At 43.9% G+C, this 25,771-nt stretch overlaps 2 protein-coding genes across 2 annotated transcripts in view; one reads left to right on the top strand and one right to left on the bottom strand.

The window, feature by feature from the left end:
* T265_02991 (hypothetical protein) overlaps window positions 1–25,771 on the top strand; it is a gene marked incomplete at both ends in the record, with an annotated part of 46,313 nt that overhangs the window by 9,976 nt on the left and 10,566 nt on the right. Inside the window, 7 exons of the mRNA XM_009167370.1 lie at window positions 6,288–6,390; window positions 11,260–11,738; window positions 12,450–12,625; window positions 19,946–20,098; window positions 23,125–23,326; window positions 25,210–25,305; window positions 25,522–25,697. Of these exons, the coding sequence (XP_009165634.1) occupies window positions 6,288–6,390; window positions 11,260–11,738; window positions 12,450–12,625; window positions 19,946–20,098; window positions 23,125–23,326; window positions 25,210–25,305; window positions 25,522–25,697 (1,385 nt within the window). The remainder of the gene's footprint in view (window positions 1–6,287; window positions 6,391–11,259; window positions 11,739–12,449; window positions 12,626–19,945; window positions 20,099–23,124; window positions 23,327–25,209; window positions 25,306–25,521; window positions 25,698–25,771) is intronic.
* On the bottom strand, window positions 10,221–16,249 carry T265_02992 (hypothetical protein; the record flags this gene model as incomplete). The annotated part of the gene is made up of 3 exons (XM_009167371.1): window positions 10,221–10,374; window positions 11,334–11,667; window positions 16,177–16,249. The coding sequence occupies 3 exons, from the start codon at window positions 16,247–16,249 to the stop codon at window positions 10,221–10,223; spliced, it is 561 nt and encodes a 186-aa protein (XP_009165635.1).

Genomic DNA, 25,771 nt, shown 5'->3' with positions numbered 1-25,771 from the left:
TGTTGGCACTGATGCTTCACTGCCGTACAACCATAAGGTTTGTCTAGTTACGTATATATATAATTGTATTAAAAGCCCTACAGTGAAGAGAAGAGAAAAGATTGGGTGAATGAGGGGTACTGGAACTGCGCCACTCCCTCCAACGACCAACAATAATAGTTTCTCTCGATCTCAAAGCTGTTTTTGATTCCCTTGGTCGTCAGAAACTGTGTCAGTGTCTACCAGAAAAGTGTGTCCCTTCAGAATTCTTGTCTCTTTCAAAGGCTGCATGTGCCTCCTTCCGTGGACACGTACCTATCTACGACAAGTGCTCTCCTGCGTTTATCAGATACACTGGTGTTGGGCAAAAGTGTCCTCTGGTAATGTTTTGGAATATTGGTAGCTCGGGTGTATTGTCTCCTCGAATGGTGACGAAACGTTTGCAAATCAATTGCCAAGCTCGGCGAACAGATCAACAGCCACCTGATCAATTACCAAAAGTGTCCTCTGTCACCATTTCTCCTCAAATCCATTATCGATTTGCTGTTCGAATCTTCTTTTCCTGCTTCTAAGAACCCGAAGCATTTGCTGGTAAGCACGGAGTACGCTGATGATACTGCTCCTCTTGAATCAGACCCTTAAGAAATGCAAGACATTTCAAATAACCAAGGAAAGTCTGTTGCACAGTTGAGCATGTATTCCTTACCTGAAAGTTGTAAAGTGCCACTGCAAAACTGGATGGGATCAAACCCAAACCTCATGTTTGCGGATGAACCGATCAAGTTCCACCATATGTACTGCTGCATATGTCAAGGCAGACTGTTGAACTAGGGAAAAACTCTCGAATGGGGAAGACTAGAGCAGCGTTTATCAACCTTCGATACGTGTATCATGGACCTAATGGGAGCTTGGTTGTTAAGGGTGAAGTGTGTACACTGCTGTAGTTTGATCCATCCATCATGATGGTTCAGAGACATGGACGGCAAGTGCAGAGTGTCTTAGGAGACAGTACGTTTGACCGTGAGTATTGCGCAAATATGGTGAGAAACGTAGATCAGAGGTAAACGAGATGTTTTTCGGGAGACCTGACTGCCCCTCGATAGATCAGTTTATCACACTTCAGAAGCTACATCTGTTAGGCCGGCTATCTCGTATGCCAGAGTACCGTCTGCGTAGCAGAACTCTCATTGCTCAGCCATGCGTCAGGTGGAGGCGGACCAGGAGCAGTCAGTTCGTGATGTGGCAACGAAGCATCAGAGCCCTTACCAGTCAAAGCAGTCACCTCGGTAATTTCGCCGAGATGAAACAGCCCAGGATTTAATCATACTGACAAATATGGCTAAGTCACACAACCAATGACGACCTTGAATCAGAGCTATTGCCTTCACTAAGTAGCTTTCTCATGCCCTGCCATACCGGACAAGCCGAACCATTTAACATAAATGAACTTATTGGGTCACCACATCCAAGCCTTGGCTTATTCCCTTATTCCGCTGATCTTGGGTCGAAAGAAGCTCAGTACCATAGGAATTAAACATACAATCGTTGTTTTCGTGAACCAATTTGAGCCGTCTTGCTTGCCTCTGATCAAAACAAATCGATGTCCCTGTGAATCTTTGCCGGCATGACACCAGGATCTTTTCTGATGCTCGTGAAATGATATATTTGCCTTGCCAAGGTCCATAAAAATCCGATCCTGTCACCTTCCTAAGTTATTATTCCAGTGAAGAAAGCAATGCATGCAATAAACAGAACCAAAGTCGACGATTTCTATAGCCAGACACATGGCAAGTTGTTTCCAGGCCAACTTGGTAGATATTTCAGATCAACCTCAAGCTGAGTATAAGAGGGTGAACAGGAAGTAACTGGGTAGTCATCATTTTCTCAAACTATGAAATGAAAGCCGTCTTACAATTACAAACGGGTACGGTCATCTTTATTCTGGGGCTCCTCATTTCACAATCAACCATTTCTTAGAACTCGTAAACACAGAGTTCTGACTACACCGAGAGAAGTTTTAAAAAACAAATCAGGAACAAACGGAGTGTCATGCGTATTCTACACAAGGAAATTGCGACCAATTTGGTCATCTTTCTAGAGCTATCACAATTGTCTAAAGGAGTAACGCCACAAAGAGCAAAACGAGATTTACCCAAAGCACACGTCAGTCCTTCAAGAAACCATCTGTTTTCGAATACTCCAAGCGGGCTGAATCAAAGCATGAGGCCCTTTGTATGCTGAGACCTCAACTATAATATAGAACGGAACTGTCGCCCAAAGAACTAGTACCTGTTTTCTGAAATGACCCTGTTGAATCCATTGTTTCCTTTGTATTCAACGGGGACGTATGTTTCCTTGCCCTTTCGAATACAGCAACTGGCGCATTTGTGGTTTGTCCTGATGGAAGATCGCATACGATCGCTCCTAAAACAGTGTAAAAGTTGTGCTCTTATTCATAAATCCGAATTAAAACAGACAAGTTTCCGTTCTCTTCGTGATCAATGGGAGCGCAAACAATTTCGGTTCGTACGCCTCAGTATGCCAGCAATGGCATCTCAGTACGGTTGTTTGGAAACCTGTGTGTTTTAGACACTACCCATATGTTTATGTACTCTCTGGTAGTATCACAAGGGTAGAAAATCTGTGCCTAGGTTGCCTGATTACTACGAAGCAAGTATCAGTTGACGTTCGATTTAATAGCATTCCTTGTGGAATTACCCTTGACCGACCATGCACTCAAGTCTCTCCTCATCCGAACAACACATTATGCAGTCTTCACTGACGACCTGACTTGTCGCTTTCCCCTTCTCGTTGGAATAACGGAAGAATGAAACGTTGCGGTGACAGGGTCGACTTACTTTAAAGACCGTGCGGGCCAAAATAACGCTGATTCACTGTGATTGGACTGTGTGAACTGCTCTGGAAAAATTTCTCCTACCAAGAAAACCAAACTTCTTTGTCTCTTGAACTTTTCAATGAATATAATTATCCAACATGACCCAATGTAGAAACCAAAGAACAAATAATCGATTTCGTCTTCGAGATTGTCAAAAGGCCCCATTTAGATCACCTTTCTTTTCTTCCCTCGTGGAAGACTGGATTTTCCCGGGTTTCTGGAAATAAATTATGATGTGAAAAACAAGGCACAGATGTTTGCCAAGTTGCGAGTGGTGTCGTGATACTAGTTCACCGTCAGTAACAAATCGGCAAAAGACCACTAACATTTTTTACTAATTTTTCCGCTTTGAGGTAAGGAACATGTTTGCAGGTTAAATGGTTTTATACATGAAATTAAATTTCAAACATAACCGTTAGTGCACATCCGCATACTAGCCAGCATGCACCCGCACCTACGCTCTCCCACACACACACACACGTACGATCTAGTTTCAGGTAGAACAGACGGGTTGGTGTTCAGTAGCGAGTTCACAGACCTCTGTAAGATCCCATCTCGTAAAACCATTTAATTCTGACTACCTTGGCCTAACCAACTAACCACAACTAACCTACACTGGCGACGGACATTACTAGTGGGATCCCGTCACAAGGTGCCGGTTACACTGTTTCAGGTTTATCTAGCTGATTTGGCGTGATTGAAGCAACTCCATGAGGGTGCTGGTCGGTGTGCTACACAAAATTACAACTCAAGAGAGTGATAAGTTGTTTATATGATAGCATAATACTGACCTTGGATATGAAACTACTTAATGAGTTTCTTTCGCTTGCGACTCTGTTGGGTGTACGGTGCTCACGTTTACCAACAATCATAAGCCAAAGCTACTGGATCACCAGTATTCCCATCGCATTTGTTAAGAACCCACAAAACTATGATACAAATAAACGGGTTCACATTGCCAGAAATAGTCGTTTTTATGATAGTACAAGGCCATCTCCTACATCTACTGTCATTTGTCACTTCACCAGATTTTTTAAGTTTCTAAACAATATGGTAACTTCAAAGCTTAGTGGTATCTAAGCAACAAAAAGTTCCTCAGAATGGCATTTCACACGCCTTCTGCGGAACCATATTAGTTTTTATCAAGTCGTAAGTGCATGAACTGCACATGAAAATGAAAACATTGGATAAAAAAGTGAAACGGATAGCTAAGCTCTGTTCACAAGAAATGCATTACAAACTTGGCTTAATACGCCTGGTTCTCTTGGGGGAATGAACCGGTTCCACGAATGTTCCGGATCCTAGCTGCCTGCTCTTGATGACCGGCAAGCTCCGTACGGATTGCTGATCAGCCTTGTTTCTGACCTTCGTCACTAAAGACAGATAAGGTAGCAGTATGTCAACCCTAAAGTTTATTTTTAATTGAACTTCAAATAGTGATGCTATTCGGTCTAGGGATCTACGTGGAGCACCTTCCTGAACTCACCATTCGGTTTCTGCAGGACTCATCAAAAATATTGCATACGATGTTGCTATATGATGGTGGCTAGTTGTAAAATATCACAACGATGTAAAGTACCATGTTTAAAAAACTACCACTCCACTTTTTCTTCAACATGAACTTCAGATATAAATCATCAGGAAGCTTTGAGTTTTAGACACCCTTGCGCACCGCAGCGGTGATGTCTCGCATCCACATTAAAAGATAAGTCAAACGACGATTATGGATTACGAAGGTATTAAATTCGTCGTGGGAAAGAGGTTGAGGACGACCGACGTAGTCTTACACTAGGATTGCCAGCACATCGCTTTCGCTTTATACACACAACTCGAGAGTGCTCGTCCTATGTTCTCGGGAAATTTCACAGATACGATTTAATGTACAAGCAAACGTGGTATGGAACAAGACCATGAAAATTGCACTTTACCAACGCAACTTTACACCATGAAAATTGCACTTTACCAACGCAACGGGGTTAAAATCAGCCCCGATAACTAAAAAGAAGTTTTGCTTAAAATACTGAGTTTTCAAAGCTTTTCTCCAGGTAGGACAAACCGCTATGCTGGGCCCCCAAACATTCGCGGAGGCATACGGTTGCATGGACTACACCCTGGTCATTAAGTATTTCATCCATTGGTTTCATACGTCTTAATTTTGAACCACACACTGTACCCATAGATGGTATACATTGAACGCCAAGTCCGCCTTGAGATTACTGCGCTGCTTAGATGCACCAAATGGGTCTGACATCAGAGTCACCCGACTGTGAAAGCACATTTTAAAAAATAATATGAGCTGTTTTCTAGCACAAAGTGACGGCCACTCATCGTGTCCTTGTCTGTTTTGTGTGGAAATTACCCTGCTTATTTCGTTTTATTTGGAGATTGGCGTGAGGTTTCATTTACCCGTAAATTTGTTATTGTGTTTCTTCCAAAATCTAAGCTGAATGAGAAAACATGTTTCCTGCCCGGTTACTGGAAGCCGGAGACCTTTCTTCTTGGGCGAAAGCATGCTTTTCAAAATGAAAGCAAAAGTCCAGAATGGTCAGAACCATCCCTTACTTTGATGTCTCTTGAATTCATTGTCGTCACTATGTCCCTGCAGCAGCTGTGTCTAATCACAGCATTTCCAGCTGAGAATGAGACGAACAGCTTGGTTGACAGACAGACTTACACAGAGAAATGCCCTAACCATGGCTGCCGGACGATCAACCACATACCATACCAGTATGCTACCGTGATCGCCCGGACGTCCATTGGTTTTTACTCGGCTCAGCCTCACCGATCAAACACCACTAGCCTACACTGGCGACGGATATCATGCTTAGCGCAGACTTGCTCCTAATGTCAAGTTCATCACGTGTGTGTAATGGTTTCATCAGACTTTGGGGGCACCGGTCAACAACAAAGAACTCTGCTTTGTAAACCTAATACCTGGTTGCCACTTCTGACATATTTTTATGCTTACAAAACGAGGGGTCACTGTACGACCTTGCTGCAACCCTTTTTTCTCGAAATCTGAAACATAGCGAATGGATCACAACAGTTCGAAATGATATTTTGTTTTTGCGAGAGCACTTTTATGGCCTTGCACAAACCTTTACATACGAATAAAACCACGATGCAGTTCAAGGTTCCGTTTCGTTTTTTCAGAAGCACGACAATGTTTTAACTACATGACACTTTGAACACAGTCACCTCTTGGGTTACAAGATGGCATTTTGGAATTCACTTGAGCACCACACGAACCCGCATTGTTCCTTTTATAGGAGTTTTTTGGCCCTTGCCAGCCAGGCTTGATTTTTTATCGATTTTTCGCACGTTTTGAAACTAACCCTATGGTTGAGGCCGATATATGGAATCTATGCGTTCTCTGAACATATCTTGTCTTGCTGTACATAATCTTTCGCAGAATGACGAAACCTTGTTTGAACGTCGTCAGAAGTACCAGTCCATGTTCCAAGATGCTCCTCTCTACCAGATGTACAATGAACGTGTTGCTCGAAGGGAACATGGTGAGTAACAAGTGTGAGTTACTTTGGGTTGATAGTTAGTGGACGATTAGGTTGAGAAAAGATTATGTATAGAAAGTTATCCAGAGAGTAAATGAAAACGAGTGCTCTAATTGGTAGTCGATCAGGTGACTGTTAATCTGTCCGCTAGGCTTGGTAACTAATTTGCAGATGTTGACGTCAAACATAAAGTACTGCTAGAACATTACCATCTATGCTTTTTCACGTTAAAACCTTTTCAAAAAGCCGAACTGAAATTCTACACGGTAGGCTTAAGATGGTCCAGCCAGAAGTCAACTCTGAAACGCGAAATCCAATGCACTGATCACACCCACCAGAATATGTTTGCTTCAAATCGATCTATAAGGTTTCTAGCAGGACAGTGAACTGCGCGTCCGACCCTCTGGAAGTCTTACGCAGATATCTTTTGGTAAACAGTTGGATTTCTTCACGTTCAAAGACCATCAGTCATAGTCATTATCTGGTGCATCTATAGGAGTGAATGAGCAACGAGTCAATCTTTGGTCACCAGATGCAGGTTTGGAATAATTTCACATAATTTTCCGGGCCATAGAGTTGGTTTTATTTCATCATTCCAGAGTGCCTGAAGTTATTTGGCGATGGGAGATTAATGAACTGCACAAGTTGTTTTGTCGTCAGGTGGATCCTTTCAACAACTCCACTGTTTAGGAATTGACTAACTTCAGTCCCGCTTCCACTTATCTTGCGCACAGCTGAATCAGGTGCACTCACGGGACTAAGGTAGGCATAGCACCTGCGACCGATTAGGGGGGAACATAATTAGGACGAAGGCTATATGTAAGGAACGAATTTTTTCATCTATCATGATCATATGGCTGTGAATGACATTGACGCGAGGCACAAATCTACGGTCTTGCCTCTGAGAATTGCTTCCGTGAAATTAACAGCGGTCTAAAAATTTGACCAGAATTACTTGCTAACTGTGAAGTCCCATCATACAAGGGCGGTTGTCGTCAGTCACGAGTAGCCACCATCCGTCCCGGTTTTTCATGAAGCCGGCGCATCCGTTAATCGTGGTTCGACGAGCAAAACGCTTTGAGTAGTTTACCACAAAATGGAAACCATCTGCTCCTAGACACCGGATCAGAATGAGACAACTAAGACGTCTCTGCTTTCATCCGCCTGGGCAACGACTGCCAGCCACATACTACTCTGGTGGAAAGCAGACTGAACCAAAAACAAAAAATAGTGTTTCATGAAAGCGGATTTATTGCTGGCCAACGCCTCGCTATTGGCATGATATTTTAATCAGGCCAGGTGAGTAACAGATCGTCCGAGATTTAGAGCGGCCGAGAAAGAAGTTGATGGAATTCCTCCATCGTATGGGCTCATATACTATGAGAGCCCCCGAACTTTTACATAAGAACGATTAGGGTCCTCATTCAAAGCTTAAGCGCAAGCCAGTGGTTGCTGACGTGGGACTATCAAAGTAATGTAACCTTTTTGGAACATGTTGCTGACTATTTTCCCCCAAGCCCATCCTGGAAGGCCAGTAGACCGCCATAGTCGAACCTTTATCCACTAAGCAACCTGAAATGAGAGACTGTACGAACGTCACACAAACAACCTGTAGTATGACTCACTTGTACGGCAGTGAAGCATCAGTCCCAACAGTGATGTTTCTCTTTTTGATGATGATGATGATGGCTCACTGGATCATATAATTACACAAAAAGCAGTCTTTCTTGGGCCAAGCAACTAAAGGGTTACCGTGCTATCCTCAGTTTGCGGATGGACTTTTTGTCGTCCATGAATCTTTTGGCTCAAACGATGACCGCTTTAATGGCTCCGACATTCTGCACCCACTTGCAGTACCAAGGTTGAGCGTACTGATAGGTTCTATTTTCTGGGCGTCGGCTAACCTATGAAAACATGTAAAGCTCTGCGGGGAGGGGGGAAGGTGATCAGGTTATCATACACCCTCGCCGATAAACAGTCTATTTAAGTCTCTGTCAAGCAGGGTTTAAAACACTCGTGACAAGAATTCTCCTCTAGATTTATTGCCTGAAAAATTACATATGTACATGACTAGAACTTTAAAATAGTATTTTAGACTCCAGGAATCCATCTGCAACAACCTGCCGCAGGTAAACGACCCAGCTTCGAAAATTGCCAACAGTCACCTAGGAGTTTCATTCCTGAGAGCATTTTGTATAGCTTATCTAAGGGCCCACTCTACCAGAACCCGTCTGCTCAATACATATTTGAAGGAAGGACTAACAGTCTGCAGTTACTTGCTGTCGTCCTACCCCCTGGTTTGCGAAAGTTCCATAGGCTATATGGGTGGATTGACTTGACGTCTTTTCTAGAGAATAGCTGAGCATGTGTCGTTCTGCCTTTGAAATGAAGGAGCTAGGCACGTGGTCAGTGCAGTTTCATGGCGTCTGATGTGCATGAATTACCACTTCGGTGTGTTCTAATTGTCCACCGTGTTCTACGGAATGTTTTCTCGTAGAAAGCATTGCTTGCAACCATTGTACTCTGGTCCATATATGTCATGTCCATACTGACCAACTGCGATCACCCGGAGAACACAACTGCCTATAGTGGTCCGCTTGTAGTTTACTCGAATGACTATAATGCAGGCGGCATCAAATGACAAAAATTCATGGTACTACCCCATCCATCCGCTTCTCTTCACTGGTGCCCCAAGTGATCAAAATCCAGTGAACATTAGTAGGATGCCGGTACAGACCGTCCCAGATCTCTAAGAAGTATTTGACGATCGGCATATCACCAGTTATTTTTTTAACGCTCACATGCTTCCAAGTTAGTTTACTGTGTATGGCCAGTACTACCGGCTAAGGCAAACTGGCAGCTTATCGCGGATACATATTTACATCATCAGTGCGTTATTGGGGAGCGTAGTTGTGTGTAGCGGTGGGTTGGTGGTTGTGTTGAGTAGTGCTACATGTGTGCTAATGTACGTTCTGCTAGCCGAAGATGACCTTTGACAGCGATTAGTTGTTCGGTCGGGCGGTTTCATTGGTTGCTCCGTTATTCTGTGTCTTCATTTGCCGATGCCCACGTGACCTTTGAGCTTTGCATCCCCTGTCGCCGTAATCTGGTCGATTCCGGAGTGACCTTTGTCCTTCCGAGTCCCGGCTTGTGAGCTTTATTGATGTGACTCCAAGGAGTTCCTTGTTTCTTTGTTCGTGAATCCAATATTCTGTCCTCCTTGAGTGTTCCGGTTGAGATATTGGTCTTTTGCAGGCTCTGTGAGCATCGTGCGGACATTCCCCAGTATAGCTCAATGGGTCGCAGAGATACACAAACCGCCACCCCACGGTAAGGTCCAGTCTCTTCGTGACGGCTAGTCATTTTTGCGTTTTCCTCTATAGAAAAACAGTTACAGTTAACCGAGAAAGGTGTTTTCCGTGCCCAGTTGGAAATGACATAACTGGGGGAAACACCTTACTGCCTTCACACTCCTGTTGCAGAGGACAGTACGACTATACCCCCAGACCACCTCGTAGCACGATTACTCGTAGTACGGGGTCTCGCTGCTCTTGGTCTGGCTGCTCCCCTTTGGCCTTCCTGGAATGGTTGCACCTTGTGGAACGAAGTTCCAGCCAGTGTAGCCCACGGGATCGTTGCAGCACTGAAGCCCGACCACCACGTCAAGCTTTAGGTCGGGATATGACATGACAGAAGAGAATTGAGGATGTTTCAGCTAGGTTGGTGCTAGCTACCCTCCAGGCTGGGGTTGACACATTCATCAATGCGGCTGGTTGAAGACGCTGCAAGTTATGGCTACTAATCGATGTCAGTGGCGTTCTTTTTGTAGGGTTCTACCCAGATTGCCTGAATGAATGTTCGGAGGTACGGGCACCGCGGAATGACTGTAGCTCAAAGTCCATTCCCATTCTTTTCTTCACAATAAGGCTTTCAAATAACTCATGGTTGTACGGCAGCGAAGCATCATTGTTAATCACGTATGTCAAGCTGTAAATAATGATGAGGAAGTTTGAGCTCAATCACTTGTTAGGATCACAGCTTCTTGGCTAGATAACCAGCCCAGTGGCTCAGATCCTTGGATTGGTATGTCACGCGTAAAAAAGATACCGCCATTCTTCGAACGGGAAACGGAGTTAATTCCATTCATTCAGCCTCGGGGATGGGACAAGTGATCACTGGTTTAGCATTACTACTTTGACGTAATGAATGATCCGAGGATAACCAACCAAGCTGCTTAGATGAGAGTGACACAGGAAAGGACACGTAAGGCAGGCAGAATGATTTTACGACTACTCAACACTTCACGAAGTACCGGTTCATGTAACGATATTCTGAAAACAAATTTTGCATTTAGCGCCTTCGTAGCACTACTTCATTTATGAAAATTACATTGCAAATGGAATCAGCTGGAAAGAATGGTGTAAAGTATTCATTGTTGAGGACTTGTTCGGCCATCGAATGATTGATCCTTTGGAATAGGGGTCTCCTAGAAGAGACCTTTCTGGTCATGTCCCGCGGTTGGTTTCTTATGATGAGTCCCTGAACATCGTACACTCCCGATAAGTCCTACAGGGTAAATGCGATCGATGAGCTGTTCATATCAGTGTGTCTGGCAGTTTTTGACAGCAAAAGCATCCCAGTAGCAACGGTGTTTACTCATGCCTGAAGCATAATCTACTCGCTGATACTTATGTGGGGGTAGTGTTGACTGTTGCTAGTTTTCTAAATCCTTTCTACCCCGGGTAGTTTGGGGCTATCCAGCGTCCCAGTTGGCTAGCTGCACCAAGTGAATTCCATGAAAAAACGTGGTGAATGTTTCCAATGGCAAAAATAACGTACCGAATTGCGTTTTCCTCATCTCTTCCCGTTTAGGAGCGAAAACAAGTGTCAGGGTTAGTTCTGATGACATCAGTCAAACCAATAGTCTCGAATTTCAGGACACCAACTTCACTCTTATTGACGATGAGGACCCTACTGTGCATCCCGGAGGTAAACCTGACATTAATTTGCTGGCTAGTGTTGCTTTCGACTTATGGAGACAACGGGCGTCGGCAGCGGCAGCGGCTTCGACAGCATTCAAACCACCCTTATCTTCGCCAAAACGTGAAAGATCCAAAAGCCCGGAACTCAAGATTGCGGACAATCGCGCGCGTTCCAGATCACCCGAAGCTCGATCTCCTACCCTAAATTCAGTGGTCAAACGAACACCGAGTGAGCCGGTTGAAATGCAGCGTTTCGCTGCACAAATCGCCGGTACAGGGCCAAAGCGTGTGTCTTGGTCTAATATGCCTCAAGTAGTCGAAAAACGTTTAGCGGAAAATCTCACTCCAGTGCAAAAAAAGCTTCAAGAGGTTTGTCTGCTTTGTTCTACATTTGTACCATATGTTCACAACATTTGTTTGGTCTGATAGTCGACAGTACTCTGTGTATTCGATATAGCGCCATAGTTTGAGTCAGGTCTTATTTAATACCTTCATTATCTTCGCCTCTTGCTGTCCTGGGAATGTGTATACTCACACAGCCAAGCCCAAAAAGTGTTTCCAAGTCGGTTAAGAGGAGTCCGCTTTATCGTTTGAGGCTGGTGCAGACGACCGTATTACAAAACTGAGGTAATATCTAGCTGAGAAACTTTAATACGACACCCAGCTGTTTGCTTTACGCCGACCAGCTGACAGCTCTCTTTCAATGACCAAGTTAAATGATACTGAACTCAAGGAAAGTTCACAAATCTGTCACCTGGACTGTTTTGTGGGTGATTCCCTTTGTCAGACCTCTTACTTTCAGTAAAACTCGAACCCTCAGAGCTCGGGAGGTGTATCAGTCTGAACACAGGTAGTGTTTTGGGATAATGTGGGACAAGTAGGAAGCCAACTTGCCTTCCAAATAACTCTTCACAAGGATGGAACAATATTGATCCTTTGAAAGGTCAATCACAAATACATCAGAGTACGTGCTTAATAAGTAGACTGGGATAAAACCTCTCACAATCAGTTAGACAGAAATAAAAATCGTGTACTATCCGTTCTGTTGCATCAAGCGCTCTCTTTCACTTCTTTTTACAGTCCCTTTTCGAAATAATGACTTCGGAGGCCTCCTACTTCCGGAGCCTCAACGTCCTCATTGAGGTATTCTACCGCGCCCCTTGCATGCAAGCTGGGACAGAGGGAGCTTTAGTCACCCACACCGAAAAACATCACTTGTTCTCGAATATTTTGGAAATAATCATGACAAGTGAGAGGTAAGTGGTGGTTGTCTTCATGCAGGCTGTTTGGAACCATTTGTAACCTTGTTGTTCCAGATCGAATTTCTGTAAAGACATGAAGTGATACACAGTGACTGGTACACTTATTATAAAGCCGTAACCTAGCAAGTCTTTCTTGGAATACCCAGAGAGCATCCTACGAGCGGATCCTTGTGATACGGGTATCAGTTGATTTGACGAACGAACCAAGCACGGAGGTGTAATGAACCCATGGTAGAACAGACCAACCTAGCAGCTTATATAGATCCGTCACTGTCAGAGTATTTCGAAGTGGGGATCAATCACAAGTTGGGGCAAAGGAGCCTCGGAGTAAGGAGTGTCCCTTCCGTAGCCGGTTGTGGAAATACATCGAGCAGTGTGAGAATACTCAGTTTGCTTAATCGAAAGTGCTGAATTTTCCTAGTAATATCCGAGTCAAGTCTTCATAATTTCTGTTGGTACATATGGCAGACACCAGTTGGAAAATCCCTGAGAATTATATTGAACGCAATCATTCCAACGAATTACGTTTCCAGCAGATTTCACAGCCACTCCACCGCACAGCAGTTCAGTGTAGATTTTATTATGGAACTCGAATGTTGATACTGTTTGGTAGATGAGTTGTTTCGTCATTCCCGGTCCAACAGTGTGGATAGAAAGAGTCCTTTCCCTAAGACGAGTCAGAGAACCATCTCCAGGTCTAAGTAGTTACGTTTACACACAAGTTGTCAGGTATGCTGCCCAAACTCCATACTGCCAAAGACGAAATTCGTCTGGACATGTCCTGAATAATACGGCACTCTTCGCCTGATAGCCCAACTTCTCCAACGATGAATTGATTTTGTACAATAACCTGCTTTTAAATCGTACATATTTTCCGGACGCTATTCATTTCGGAGTCTCGAGTTTTAAGTGACAGTTGCTTGCTCTCTAATCAGATCTTAGCTTCCTACCTGTTCCTTGAACTAAGTTCATACCAGCTGTTTTCAAAGATGTGTGAACACCCCAAGGATGAGTTACATCAAATCAATGGGACAAAGTTTACTTTTAGTCAGTGGTCCAGGGCATCGCACTTGGGGCAGTTATTGTATACAGGTTTTCAAAAAGCCATTCTTCTGAATGGAGGGTATTTTGACGCTTTCAACTATGCATGAAGTCTAGATAGGCCTCCTATCTGCAGTTTTCGGAATAAAGATATGTGTTTCCGATGTCCTAGACGATGTTTTCCACCTTTGCTCAGTTCTACACTTTCACGCTGAAGTCTGATGGCTTCTAGATTAGCCTGTTTCACCTTACTAATGTACTAGATCTATTTTTCAGTCGGACAATGCACAGGTGGTTATCGAAAAGTCCCGTTTGCGATCATATGTTCGCTCTTCGATCGATGCGAGGGGATAAGATCAAAGATCGAATAGACACCAGGGAAACCAAATGATTACTTATCCTGTAACAGCAACAGCACAGTTAGATTCTAATATTTATGAGAAATTTGCACCACTCGTTATTTGCACAGAGAAAGCACCCATATGGATAACGGGGAATAGCCGCTGCGAAGCTCGAGTTGTGTGATGGTGGTCACAGAATTTCACTTCTGATACTGTCTCCAACTGCAAACCAAGCGAAGTAAGAAGACATATCCGGCCGCGTAGTTCTTGAACATTTTAGGGTCTTTCAAGAACTGAGGTAACCTTTAAGATTAACAGTCCAAGGCTGGCCTACTGTGCTCACCCATTGGAAAATTTGATCGCATCTATGATGGGGAACCCAAGGAAAGTCATCCGAGAGCCATCAGAAACTCGGTGCGCTCAAATGCGTCTTTCACATGTCCAAATGACAACAACTTAGTGGTGCCCGCTCTTTTAGATATGTGGCCCGTATTATCGCTAAGCCAACATGAATGCTGGTTTGCTGTAACACACTGCTAGTAAGGTTGCTGAGAACGTTTGGCTGTTCCGTATTTATTGAAGCTCATAGATCCCGAGATCTGATCAACCCACTGTTCTATTGAAACACCAAAAGTTCACGACGTACACGCACTTGCAAATTGTTTTGCTCGTAACGAAAGACTCCATTGATATTTCTGTTTAGGACATTCTTCAACTGAATGTGATCCATACAGGCTGCCTCATGTTCCGACTGACAGGCTACCTGGAGTATATTTTCTTGGCGGATCACCACTCATAAGCTGCCTGAAAATTCTTTGATAGTCCACCACCGGTTTCGTCCTTTTTAGGTCTCATCAGATAGATGTGGTCTGTTGTGACTTCTACCTTCTCTGATAGTTATTTCCGACCACAGCACACTCTATAGTCCGTCGAATCACTCATCCTTAGTGACTATAAGACCCGCATTCCATAGTGTGCGGTATCGAATTCTATCTAGCTCGGTTGTCTTCCGCTTATCAGGTTTACTTCGTGGTCCGATACTACTGGGGTTATCTGTAGTTGTTCCACTATTTATCATCTAGGTAGATGAACCGGCGCAAGACATGAAGTTTGCCTTTTTGATGTTAGTAGTCAACCAGCAAGCGTGGCTGTGTGCCTGATACATCAGTGATGTGTGAGCCGAGAAGCAACATAGTTAAACCCCACTGTGTTTGGTAGAAGTACTGCACCGGAGCAGAACGCGTTTGTCATCATCGAGTATTTGTGTGCGTCTGGAATGCGAATCGATGATATGGGATTCCCATGGATTGAGACAAAATTATTTCATACGATGATGACTAAGTAAAGATAGTGGAATCATGAAAAATCATATTTGTAGTCCTTGGTTCCAAACGATGCGCAACGGCTATTAGCTGTCCTACAAACGAGAATATAGATGAAAATTTCTGATTGACATTCAAATGCGTGCGCTACGCTTGCTCACTCAAGTGACACATAGATGCACTTTCGCTCAACTAACCGGAAGCTTAGTTTCGTTTGTAGAATTCTTTTCGGCAAGTACTGTAAACCGGTGGGGATCACGGTGGTGTGAAAAGCTAGTTCGGACATAAAGAAGCCTGTGATCGGTTGATTTGGAACAAATATTTCAGATGGAAATTTAACCAAGAAAAGTAGTCTGGAAAATTTGGAACTGAGATAACGAAGCAATGTTTTTCGCAGTAAGGCTGCCTTATCTTAATTCTGAAATATTTTACAGTATCGATATGTGACGCGACATTGATTGAGACCTCGGTTTATCACAAGGAGCTTGTCAGATCCAACGAACTCAGGCCTGTGAACGTTACTTTCCCTTGAGTGAACCAGTCCTTCAGGTACACCAGATTTTGCATGTACCGATATAATCAGGTAGATTTCTGAAAGTTTATTCGTCAGTCACATTATAAAGTGAAAAGTGCCATATGTTCCGGTAATCTGCACCATCGTCATCATCAGAGACAATGATACCAGCGTGCACACTGATTCTTCCGTACAATCACAAAGTTTATCTGATTAGAATGAAGAGCAGAGTAGGTGAGAAAGTGGACCTGTTGCTCACCTGTCACAAACATTTTGATGTGTATACACCACCAAGCGCTCAATCGAACAATCCGGAAACGAACTAACTGTACAAATGCTGCTGATACCGATTAGCCACGATTTCCTGCAGTGTCTCCTCAGAGGGCCACAGGGACCCCATGCTAGAAGACGTACCACACCAACAGCATCCACACTCTTCACACTTTCTTTCACAGCGTTCTCCCAGGTTACTCGATGCCCACCTCGCAGTGTGCGGCATTCTGAGGGAAGTACGAAGAATCACGTTCTTCTCGGTAGGGCGATGTTTAGGCATGGGATAAAGGTCTGTTATCCCAGACTCACAAGAATCTCCCCAGCGTTTAAATTTCACTGGTCGGCACCTGTGAAGCCATTTTTCTCATCGAAATGGAACGCATATTACTGTTCAGGTCTTCGTCAACCGCACTAATGATTTTGGGCTTTGTAGACTGGCTTTTTAATGGTCGTAATGGTAGGTGCTTTTGTAAGTTGTGTATGTCATGGTTGTACGAGGGCTGAGATAATGCCAGGGCGCCCACACCTAGACAGGAGGACGATTGGGGTCCTCAACCAAGGCCTTTGACTCAAAAGCCTAACCGCAAGGCAGCGGTGTTTGGCGGGACAAGCCGCCACATGTTCCAACCCCCAACCTGGAGGGCCAGGAGATTGTGTTTGTCAGACCTCTAACCATTGACCAACCTGGTTTGAGAGACTCTGTGAGTGTCGCGCGGACAGTCCCCAGTATAGCTCAATGGGTCTCCGAGGTACACAAACCGCCACACCACGATAAGGTCCAGTCTCTTCGTGACGGGCATTTGGTTGTGCTGCAGGCACCTTAATCCGAGAAATCATCCAGAATCATTGACTACGATGGCTCGGTCATGTGCTACCATGCCGAAACACCGTCTACGAGACGAGTGTTGTTCTCCGTGCCTCCTTCATGATGGCGAAGACCGCGAGGTGGATGGCACATGACTTGGCAGAACGGCCTGAAAGAGATCACGAAGGGTTTGGGTGTTGTTGGTGTTGCACGCCTCCCAGGATGGGGTCCCCGTGACCCCGTCTGTGCTTGGTTGGAGAGGTTGCAGGAAGGGGTGGCTAAGCAATGTCATTGGCGTTCGTAATGTCAGTTTCTTTCCAGATTGTCTGATTGGGCGAATGGAGGTGTAGGCTTGACATAGGCCAGCACCAGGTCCCCTCCCTCACCCACTCTGTTTCTCTTCTTTTCACACTGGGGCTTTTAATATAATTATATATATATATGTATATAGACGAACCTTATGGTTGTACGGCTGTGAAGCATCAATGCCAGCACTGATGTTGCTGTCTTTGATGACGATGATGATGATGATGATGATGATGATGATGATGAGGTGCTTTTGTAAAGTGTTATCGCTTCTGGAAAGCTTCCTGACTAAATTAGACAGGATACTCACCTACCCGAGAGGCGTTGTTGTTCACTGCACCGTCAAAGGTAGCCAGACTTCGGGAAAGAAAGACTAAAATCAGCTGGATTTCCGTGGGTAGCATTTACGAAATTAAGTTTCAACTTTCGTTAGTAATCTCCGCAATTTCTGTATGAACTGACCGTCGGTAGTTGACTGTGTTTGCTTAGCCGTTAAACAACGGAGAAACAAAACCCTAGAGCCAAACTGCGTAGCGTGAATGACTGAGGCGGGCGAAATTCCTTAATGTATCAATTTCTAGCAAGTGGCGAAAATTCAATGCGATAAATTGATCCATCGATGTGTTTACCTGAGTAACTGCTTTTTTCGCTGGTGTGTGGACCATGTGTGTCTGGAACTTGCAAGCCTCGTGTCTTAAATGACCAAGTGATGTTTTTAGTCCTAGAAAGGTTCGATAGACAACCAGTGAGTTTATAACCAGTTTGATCAAGTATCAATTAGGAGGAGGAGTGGTACCTGTGAGGAGTCTGAAAAAGGAATGGACTTCCCTTATTCCGCTTAAACCAGGGACTTCCGAAATTAATCTCAGGTTCCCAAACACGGTTGACATGAGAGTAACTTTTAAGAAGAAGATTCTGTACCTTGTACTGGCGCACCCAGACGATCGCCTCCCTATAGATGAAACCAGTGATCGTGTTTACAAAACCAAACATAACGAGTGCAGCAAGATCTGCGTGAGACAGACGGTTAGAGAATCCCATACCAGAATCAAGGAGCAGATAGGAGAATAAAGAGACTGCTAAGAAATGCAAATAAATGTTGAGTGCTAACAGAAGACTCAGCAAAAGCGGGACTTGCGCTGAACACGGGATCCAGGAAATTCACTTGAGGGAGCAATACTCGTTATGGTTCTGAAAGCTCTTCGCAACCAAAGAACGACTTCGCCCTTCTTGGGATCGGCCACCGGGTCTCCGTCAACCTTGTGCTCAACTTGAACCCGAATTGTACGAAATTTGCGAAGTACACCCTTGCACACCATTTGAGTCTTCAGCGGTGTTCTGTCCAGAAAATAGGATGCAACATTTCTGGTATCTTACCAGCTGAAACATTAAACAAACTCAGTGCACTACGTTCAGCTGTAGAATATCATTGTCTGGAGATTCATCTGGAATTCAGCTGTAGCTCCCCTTAGAACCAAAGTGGTATGCAAATAAGTTTCGCGAGATTTAGAGAATGCTGATCTTTTGTGGTGCTGACCCTGCTTCACACAAGTGTGACTGAGAGTCCAGACATTGCCAAACATTCCAGTGTGATTGAAATAAAAATGTGTAGATTAGGAAAGCGCATGGCAAACGGTTATGGATTACCCAAGCTCTCACCTGGAAGTGTGAAGTTATCAGTGAAGCGGAATTATCCATAGATATTGCTTGGATCTGATGTAGGAAGGTTAAATCGGAAAAAACGTCCACGTATTCTCACCACCTAACCAAATTCTTGTAAAAATTTCGAACCCCGAAGACGAATAAAATTCACAAATGATACCCAAGAAGAATCATCAGTTGAAGTCCCCTGAACCGGGAGAACAGGGATCCAAACCCAGTCAAAATCACTTTAAACTCCTCTCAACCCGTCGACTGTGAGGTTTAGATGCACGAACTAGCCGAAAATCTAGTATGCTAATCATGTGAAGTACTGCTGAACGGTTCTGCGTCTGCCTCAAAACCTGACCAAAGTAGTAACCTACTCACTTTGTCTGACATAGCTTTTGTGTCAAGAAATGAAAGGTTTTCAGCTATGAATCCACTGGTTATCTGCCAAGCCTTCTTCAAACAGTGGTTTCAGAGTCGGTTCCAATTTTTCCACAACTAACCAAAGTTATGAGAACTTTTCCTCTGTCTGGCATCCTGACTGGTCTTAGTGACTGCAAAATCGCTGACAAGTATGATCCGTTATTCCGCCAAATTCGATACACTATACAGAAGTCAGGTGTCCTTGGTCAGCTGGTCATTTGAGCTCGATGCCCACATCCCCCGGGTACAGCTATTGAATAGGCTACGTCATCAGTCCTTCTGGCTTACCGGACACTGTTACATTAAATGCAAAAGTAAACAATTTCTTTACGAGCCCACAACACGCGCGTGCTCTTAGAGGAACAATATTACAGAATCTGCTGGGACTGTCATGCGGGTTCCAGTTGGCATCAGTGTGCCAAAGACAAGCGAGTATCCTTAAAGGGTAAAGATTATGATGTTTCCTCTATGGGTAAAAAGGCGCAACCGTTAATTCGCTGCAATAAGAGAACGTTTGTCATTATAACCAGTTAAATTATTGCTGTCCATGTATTTCGGACTGTTCTTTCTTTTCACTTTATCTCAAATGTAATCCTATTCATAAGTCAACCAGGCTGCTCTTTTACCGTTGTAACTTTCCAGTTTTCTACGTGCCATGGAGGGCTGTTTCCGTAAAGACCCGTGGCTCACCAACCTCCTCGAAATCGTCTACAAATACTCTGAGGCAGACTTTCAGGCTTATGTAACATACGTGCAGAATCAGACCTACCAGAATCGCACATTGTGTAAACTAAGGTAGGACCTTTTTCCTAAATGTTCTATGCCTTTTCCCCATTGCATATTGCCACAAATGAGATTGTTACATGAGGAAAAGTCGTTTGACCTCTTCCATTATATTGCTCGGATTTGGAATGATAGGAGAACGTAATTTGTTGCGAACTATGTGGGGATCAGTGTGAAGGATATTTTTGCGTAAAACCGAAGACGTACTCCCTGTTTGCAGAAATTCTTAATAGATTTGAGAAATTCGGTCTGCTAAATGCACCAGACGTGCTAGCTAGCTAGCTAGCTAGCTAATCCAGTTGTAATTCGTGCTAGCTGCACAAAGTGCTTCGGCCGTTTTTCGTTTACGTTTTACGAATATTCGTAGGCACACGTGTCTGGAGTGCCACCATAATTATGATGCAACTGTTTGAAGCACGAGGCCAATCAGTCTCGTTTGTATGGGTCATAACAGCTTTATTTATACGTTGAAACATTCTCTTAAATCCTATTGCCTACCGAACTCAAAATATTTCAAATACTCCAGTGAACGGAGGGCGTAAGTTTGCTCCAACCCCCTAGATATCAGGTAATCGAGAAAGACAGAAGTGAGATGGTTAAGACCAGCGTTCGTATGTGATTGGTTTCAGTGGAAAACTATTGTTAAGTATTTTGTTTCACGTGCAAGCTAAGTAATTCCTCGGAAGCGATATAAGAAGACCACAAGCAGCTATCGTGTTCAATTGCCGCCCAATCACGAATTGTTCCGAAGGATTCTGCATGAACCAACGACACAATATGCAGCACCAGTGAACACTTATTTTTATCTAGTAGATTTGGTCTTCTTGCTTGGTCTCTTCTTGCTTATACTCAACTACCATTTACTATTAGATGAGGCCAATATTGATCAGTAATGACTGAGAACTTTAATTGATGAAGCGTTAGTGAGGTGACCTAAAATTTAGCGACGTTTTGTGTGGCGATAATTCGATCACAACTCAGGACTCACGCCTACAAACCATCCAAGTAGGCTTAGGCGGAATGACAATCGTTCGGATGACTCTGTCGTACAACAAGAGTTGATGAAGGCAGTTATTGCAAAATCAACTAACTCACGTGCCACCGATAAATGATTGATCCTTAAGTGGAGTCATGTGATAACTGATTCAGTAGGTCGCTTGACAAGGAATAAAATAGATGCATAGCTGTGGGTTGTATGTGTGCTGCGACGATATTTTGCAATGTGGATCAACTGTCAATAAGCGTATTATATGGATCGTAAAAACTTTCGTTACATCGTATCGACAGTTCCGTGAGATACGATGTTCAGTTCATTTACAGTTATTTCCCAGAAAAATCTACGAAGTCAATCCGAATCGTCCGCACTTGCGAAGAATTCTATCTCGGACTATTTTGATCGTCTTAGGTTTAAAATACTTATCAAAATGCTCACAGAGTATTCACCATCATTTCATTTCTTAAATAGTTTAATCACTCTGGATTGTTCATTCTTGGTCGACTTGGTTGATGTCATACAAACACTGTCGCTTCCATCATAAATGTTGCTGCAATGAGGAATGCCCATCCTGCTAGTTACCAGTAGGGGGAAACCCGGACTAAACTGGACATGTGATGCGCGTCTGAATAAGCCACAGACTCAGTATGGACCATGTAAACAAAGCAGCTTGGTGACCAGCAGTTCTTTGGCGCCGTTGCGGATTATTGGTAGCTCTAATGGACTCATTAGTCGTTGGCTTGTTCGTTAAACCTTCACAGAAGCAAGTAGGGGATGAACTAATGGAGGTTCGGTACTCTACCCAAAATCGAGTAGAGTACTGGCCCAGTTTATCAAAAAATATCGTCAAAAGGGTTGCACGGGCTCTACGTATGAGACCGTAGAACAAAGAAATAGTAGGCGACCGAAAGAGGCCGAAATTTGTGGACGAAGCAACATTATTTTCATCAGCAGGCCTGAGCAACCAGTCAAGACCCTCCATATATCATCACAAGCCACTAAATAATGCAATAATGCAACGCATAATGCAATAGTTAGTGAGGAACAATCGATCGGGACGAATGGTCTTCATGTTGCAATACATCAAATAGTTCAATGGAAGTGCGCAAAATACCGACAATAACAACCCATCAAATCAAAGTATCTACAAAACCAACACGTACCGCAAGTACTAGGATGATCAACCAGAGCAAATTGTGGAAACTGCAGAAAAAGTCAGCTTTCGGCAAATCAACAGAGTCAGGCGAACTCAGACCACACTGTCGCAGTGATCTAGACCGGAATCACTCTTATCCAGTCACATTATAGGTATCAAGCCTACTTCATCATCACTGTCAAAGACCCACACATGAAAGGGTGACATACCGCTTAAAAGCTAACTAAAGACGTCTCCCCGCATGGCGACGAGACGGTACAAATCAGTACCCAACCTCACTGAACAAGCTGAAGACGACAATCATACTGGACAAGTTCAGTTGCTGGCGTACGCTGTGAACCAATCGACAAATGTCACAAGAAATAAACACGTACACACACAAAGTCTGGTCACATCAGAGGGAGTGAACTCAGTTCACCTCTGCGGCCACTTCATCTCAGACTAGGCAATGAATGTCTGATAGCCCTGGACTCGTAAAAGTGAACCCATCCTATAGATGAGGAGGTGAGGTTGTCCTAGCGAGCATGTGAAGACAGAAATGGTAGAACGGGTGCATGAATTCGACATTTAAAGTCTATCCCACCATCCCGTACATCCACCTTCCTGACGAGGAGCCTGTGTTTTAATGCGCAATCCTCGAATGCGCGCAACTGGATGAGTACCAAGGGATGCTTGCATCTCCATGTCTTCCAATCTCAAATCGGCATGTCCTTCATCCGACACGACGTTACCACGCTGAAAGTCCGCAAATCAATACGACTTTTGTGATATTTTCCGCTGTACGTTTTTAATTTTCTTCTGCTTTATCGGCTCAGTCTAGTGAAATTTTGGGTTTGGCGTCTTTTCTCCGGATACCGACCAATTGTACAATTTCTGCTTCATTTACAGGCAACACCCCGCATTTCTAGAAGCAACAAAACAACTGCAAACACATCCAGAGTGCGCCTTCCTTGATTTGAACTCATTCCTACTTCTTCCAATGCAACGAGTGATGCGATTGCGTCTCCTAACATCAACTGTACTGCATTACGCTCCTATGAACTCTGCTGTCTACCGAAGCGGTTTGGTTGCCTTGGCTTCGCTCGAACTGGTGAGTTGAAGTAGTTGTGATTGTCACAAGCTTGGGGGGGCCGCTCCAGTTTTTTTTAAAAAGCCCACCTCCAGGACACATTCTAGTGCTTTCACAACAACAGAGACAATCGGAAGTTCGATTTCCATAGGTGAATGCAGTCTGGCGAAAGTGATCATCACCAGATAATTTAGCTTTGTTTTCATTCAGACAAACAAGCATACACATGCTTGACGATCAACCCTGTTGTCGAGCTTCATTACTGACTGATCAAAGCGCTATGATTATTTTTTTGACGGAATACACTACTCATCAGGTTGCCAAAGAGTCTTCGACAGCCCATGAACAGGTCTGCTCCATTTAGAGGCCCTCGAGTTACCAGTAGCCTTGTGTTACTGTGATTAGTCGTTACTCGTAGACAGTAAAGATGTTCGCATACTCATCAACCAAGAAAAACTAAAAGTTACCTCAGGGAATTCAGTCTTTTGCGGAGATTTTTGGAAGGCCTGATTACATAACAGTCAGGCAGTTGAAATAGGACGACCATATTCAGCGAAATCTACCTGTTAACAGGGCTGGACACCAGAGTGGATACATTAAGGCTTGCGAATGACCCAATTCATTGCTGTGGTTGGGTGTCTTTTCCGCGTGAATGGTACTCGTTGAGCACCAATCCACCAGTCGATTTTGGAGTTAGCTAGGATGCATCAACTTCTATATTGCAGCGATTTGGCTCCGTGATCAACATAATACTGTTGAGTTGACAAGTAGTGATCACTGGCCTGGGTGCCGGGTTATTAGTGAAGGACAGCACGTCGCATATCGCAACAAGAAATTGCTTTACCGTGTCGGGAGGTGGGGGATCCGTCGCATAAAAGGAGCATACTGAATATCGCTGCGAAATACAGTCATTTGCAAATCAAGCTGATGTTTACTGGAGGCTCAAGTGAATCTCATTTGAATTTCTCGTGTATATCATGGACAACCTTGTAAGTAGTATGTGTTGCGCCAAGAAAGTGCATGTGGGCCACTCACACACAGGTAGGCGCTTCATGGTGGGCCGCATGTTCGAAAGAAATCTGAAACGTTTTTGTTCTTTTCTCTAGCTTGACCGCTTCGCCTTATTCGACCTTGCGATCTCGTTTAAACTTTTACGGTCCCGTGATACACCATGCATCTCACTTCAAGTTTCCTCATAGTAGTGAGTTCACCAAGAGGTGTGTTTAAAATGCGTGGGTGCTGTACCTCCAAAAATATGGCCTAGATATTTGCACAATAACAATAAATTTGATTGATTATCGGTCAAGACCTAAGGTTTAAACGTATGCGCACGTTACAAACAGTAGACAGTGTGAACCTTTCTATCCGATAACCGTGAACGTGTATTTGGTACTTGTTCGACAGGCCGAATCATCCTACTCACTTGTATTGTGCAACCAGGTTACGCAGACACAGTTCTGGGAAATGAATTTATGTCACAAGACAGGGCATAATTGGAAAGACAACAGACTGAAGCCTATGAATGACCTCTAGGCTTGGTCTGAGGATCTACAATACTTACGAAAACTGGCCTGACCAGACATCTCTTCAAGCCGCTGCACGAATGGCGCAGCCAGCCTATATGCATAAGGCAATAAGTATCGATAAATAAGTGCCAACCAGAACTCATTGAGCATACAGGAATGAACCAGTCTATTTACTGAGCTGCTCGGCAGGTCAATGGTTAATAGTAACTCTGATGACCAGTTATTCCGCTACATAACCTCGTCACATAGCACCAAGTCAGAATGGTCTCAGTTATATTCTTCGCACTGGAGATTGGATGATTCGAGGACAAATATTCATGCATCACTGTATCCTTTTAAATAGCACAGCTATCTAAACTATTCTATCGTGATTTACAGCTCCTAGCAGAATGTGACAGCAAGAAGTTGTACATGGAACAAAAGGAACGACTGATGGAGCTTACCATTCGCTTCGAATACAAGCTGGATGCTAAGGTAATTAAATCAACTGGTTTAGCACGCTTTTGAGTAAAAAAATGTTTGTTTTGATCAGTACCACGCATTTCTAACCGTATTGCTTTTCTTCTGTATTTTACCTACACCTGGTTGAAACCGTCTGCTCTTTGAGAGCAAAAGGTACCCGCCATAGTATTCGCTGTATCGTATTGTGTTAACTACATTTTAATCTATATTTACGGTTTTTCCTTCCAGTCAGTGGCAACTGAAAGTCGTCGGCTGATCAAAGAAGGGGAGTTGCGACTGGTCACGGTCACCAAGCAGACTAGTAGTGCATTTCAACGAAGGCTTTCTGGAATTCGAAGACAGAAGGTTGTAAGCGCTAGTCTGTTTCTCTTCAACGATCTGCTCATCATAGCAAAACAACGCAGGTTCGTTCATTTTGATAGCCTGAAGCTTGTGTATTAGGTTTTACCACCGATCTATGCAACGCTAGGTGCGTGTT

The sequence above is a fragment of the Opisthorchis viverrini genome, assembly GCF_000715545.1.
Source record: "Opisthorchis viverrini unplaced genomic scaffold opera_v5_39, whole genome shotgun sequence".
Lineage (NCBI taxonomy): Eukaryota > Metazoa > Platyhelminthes > Trematoda > Opisthorchiida > Opisthorchiidae > Opisthorchis > Opisthorchis viverrini.
This window is presented reverse-complemented; position numbering and strand designations above follow the sequence as displayed.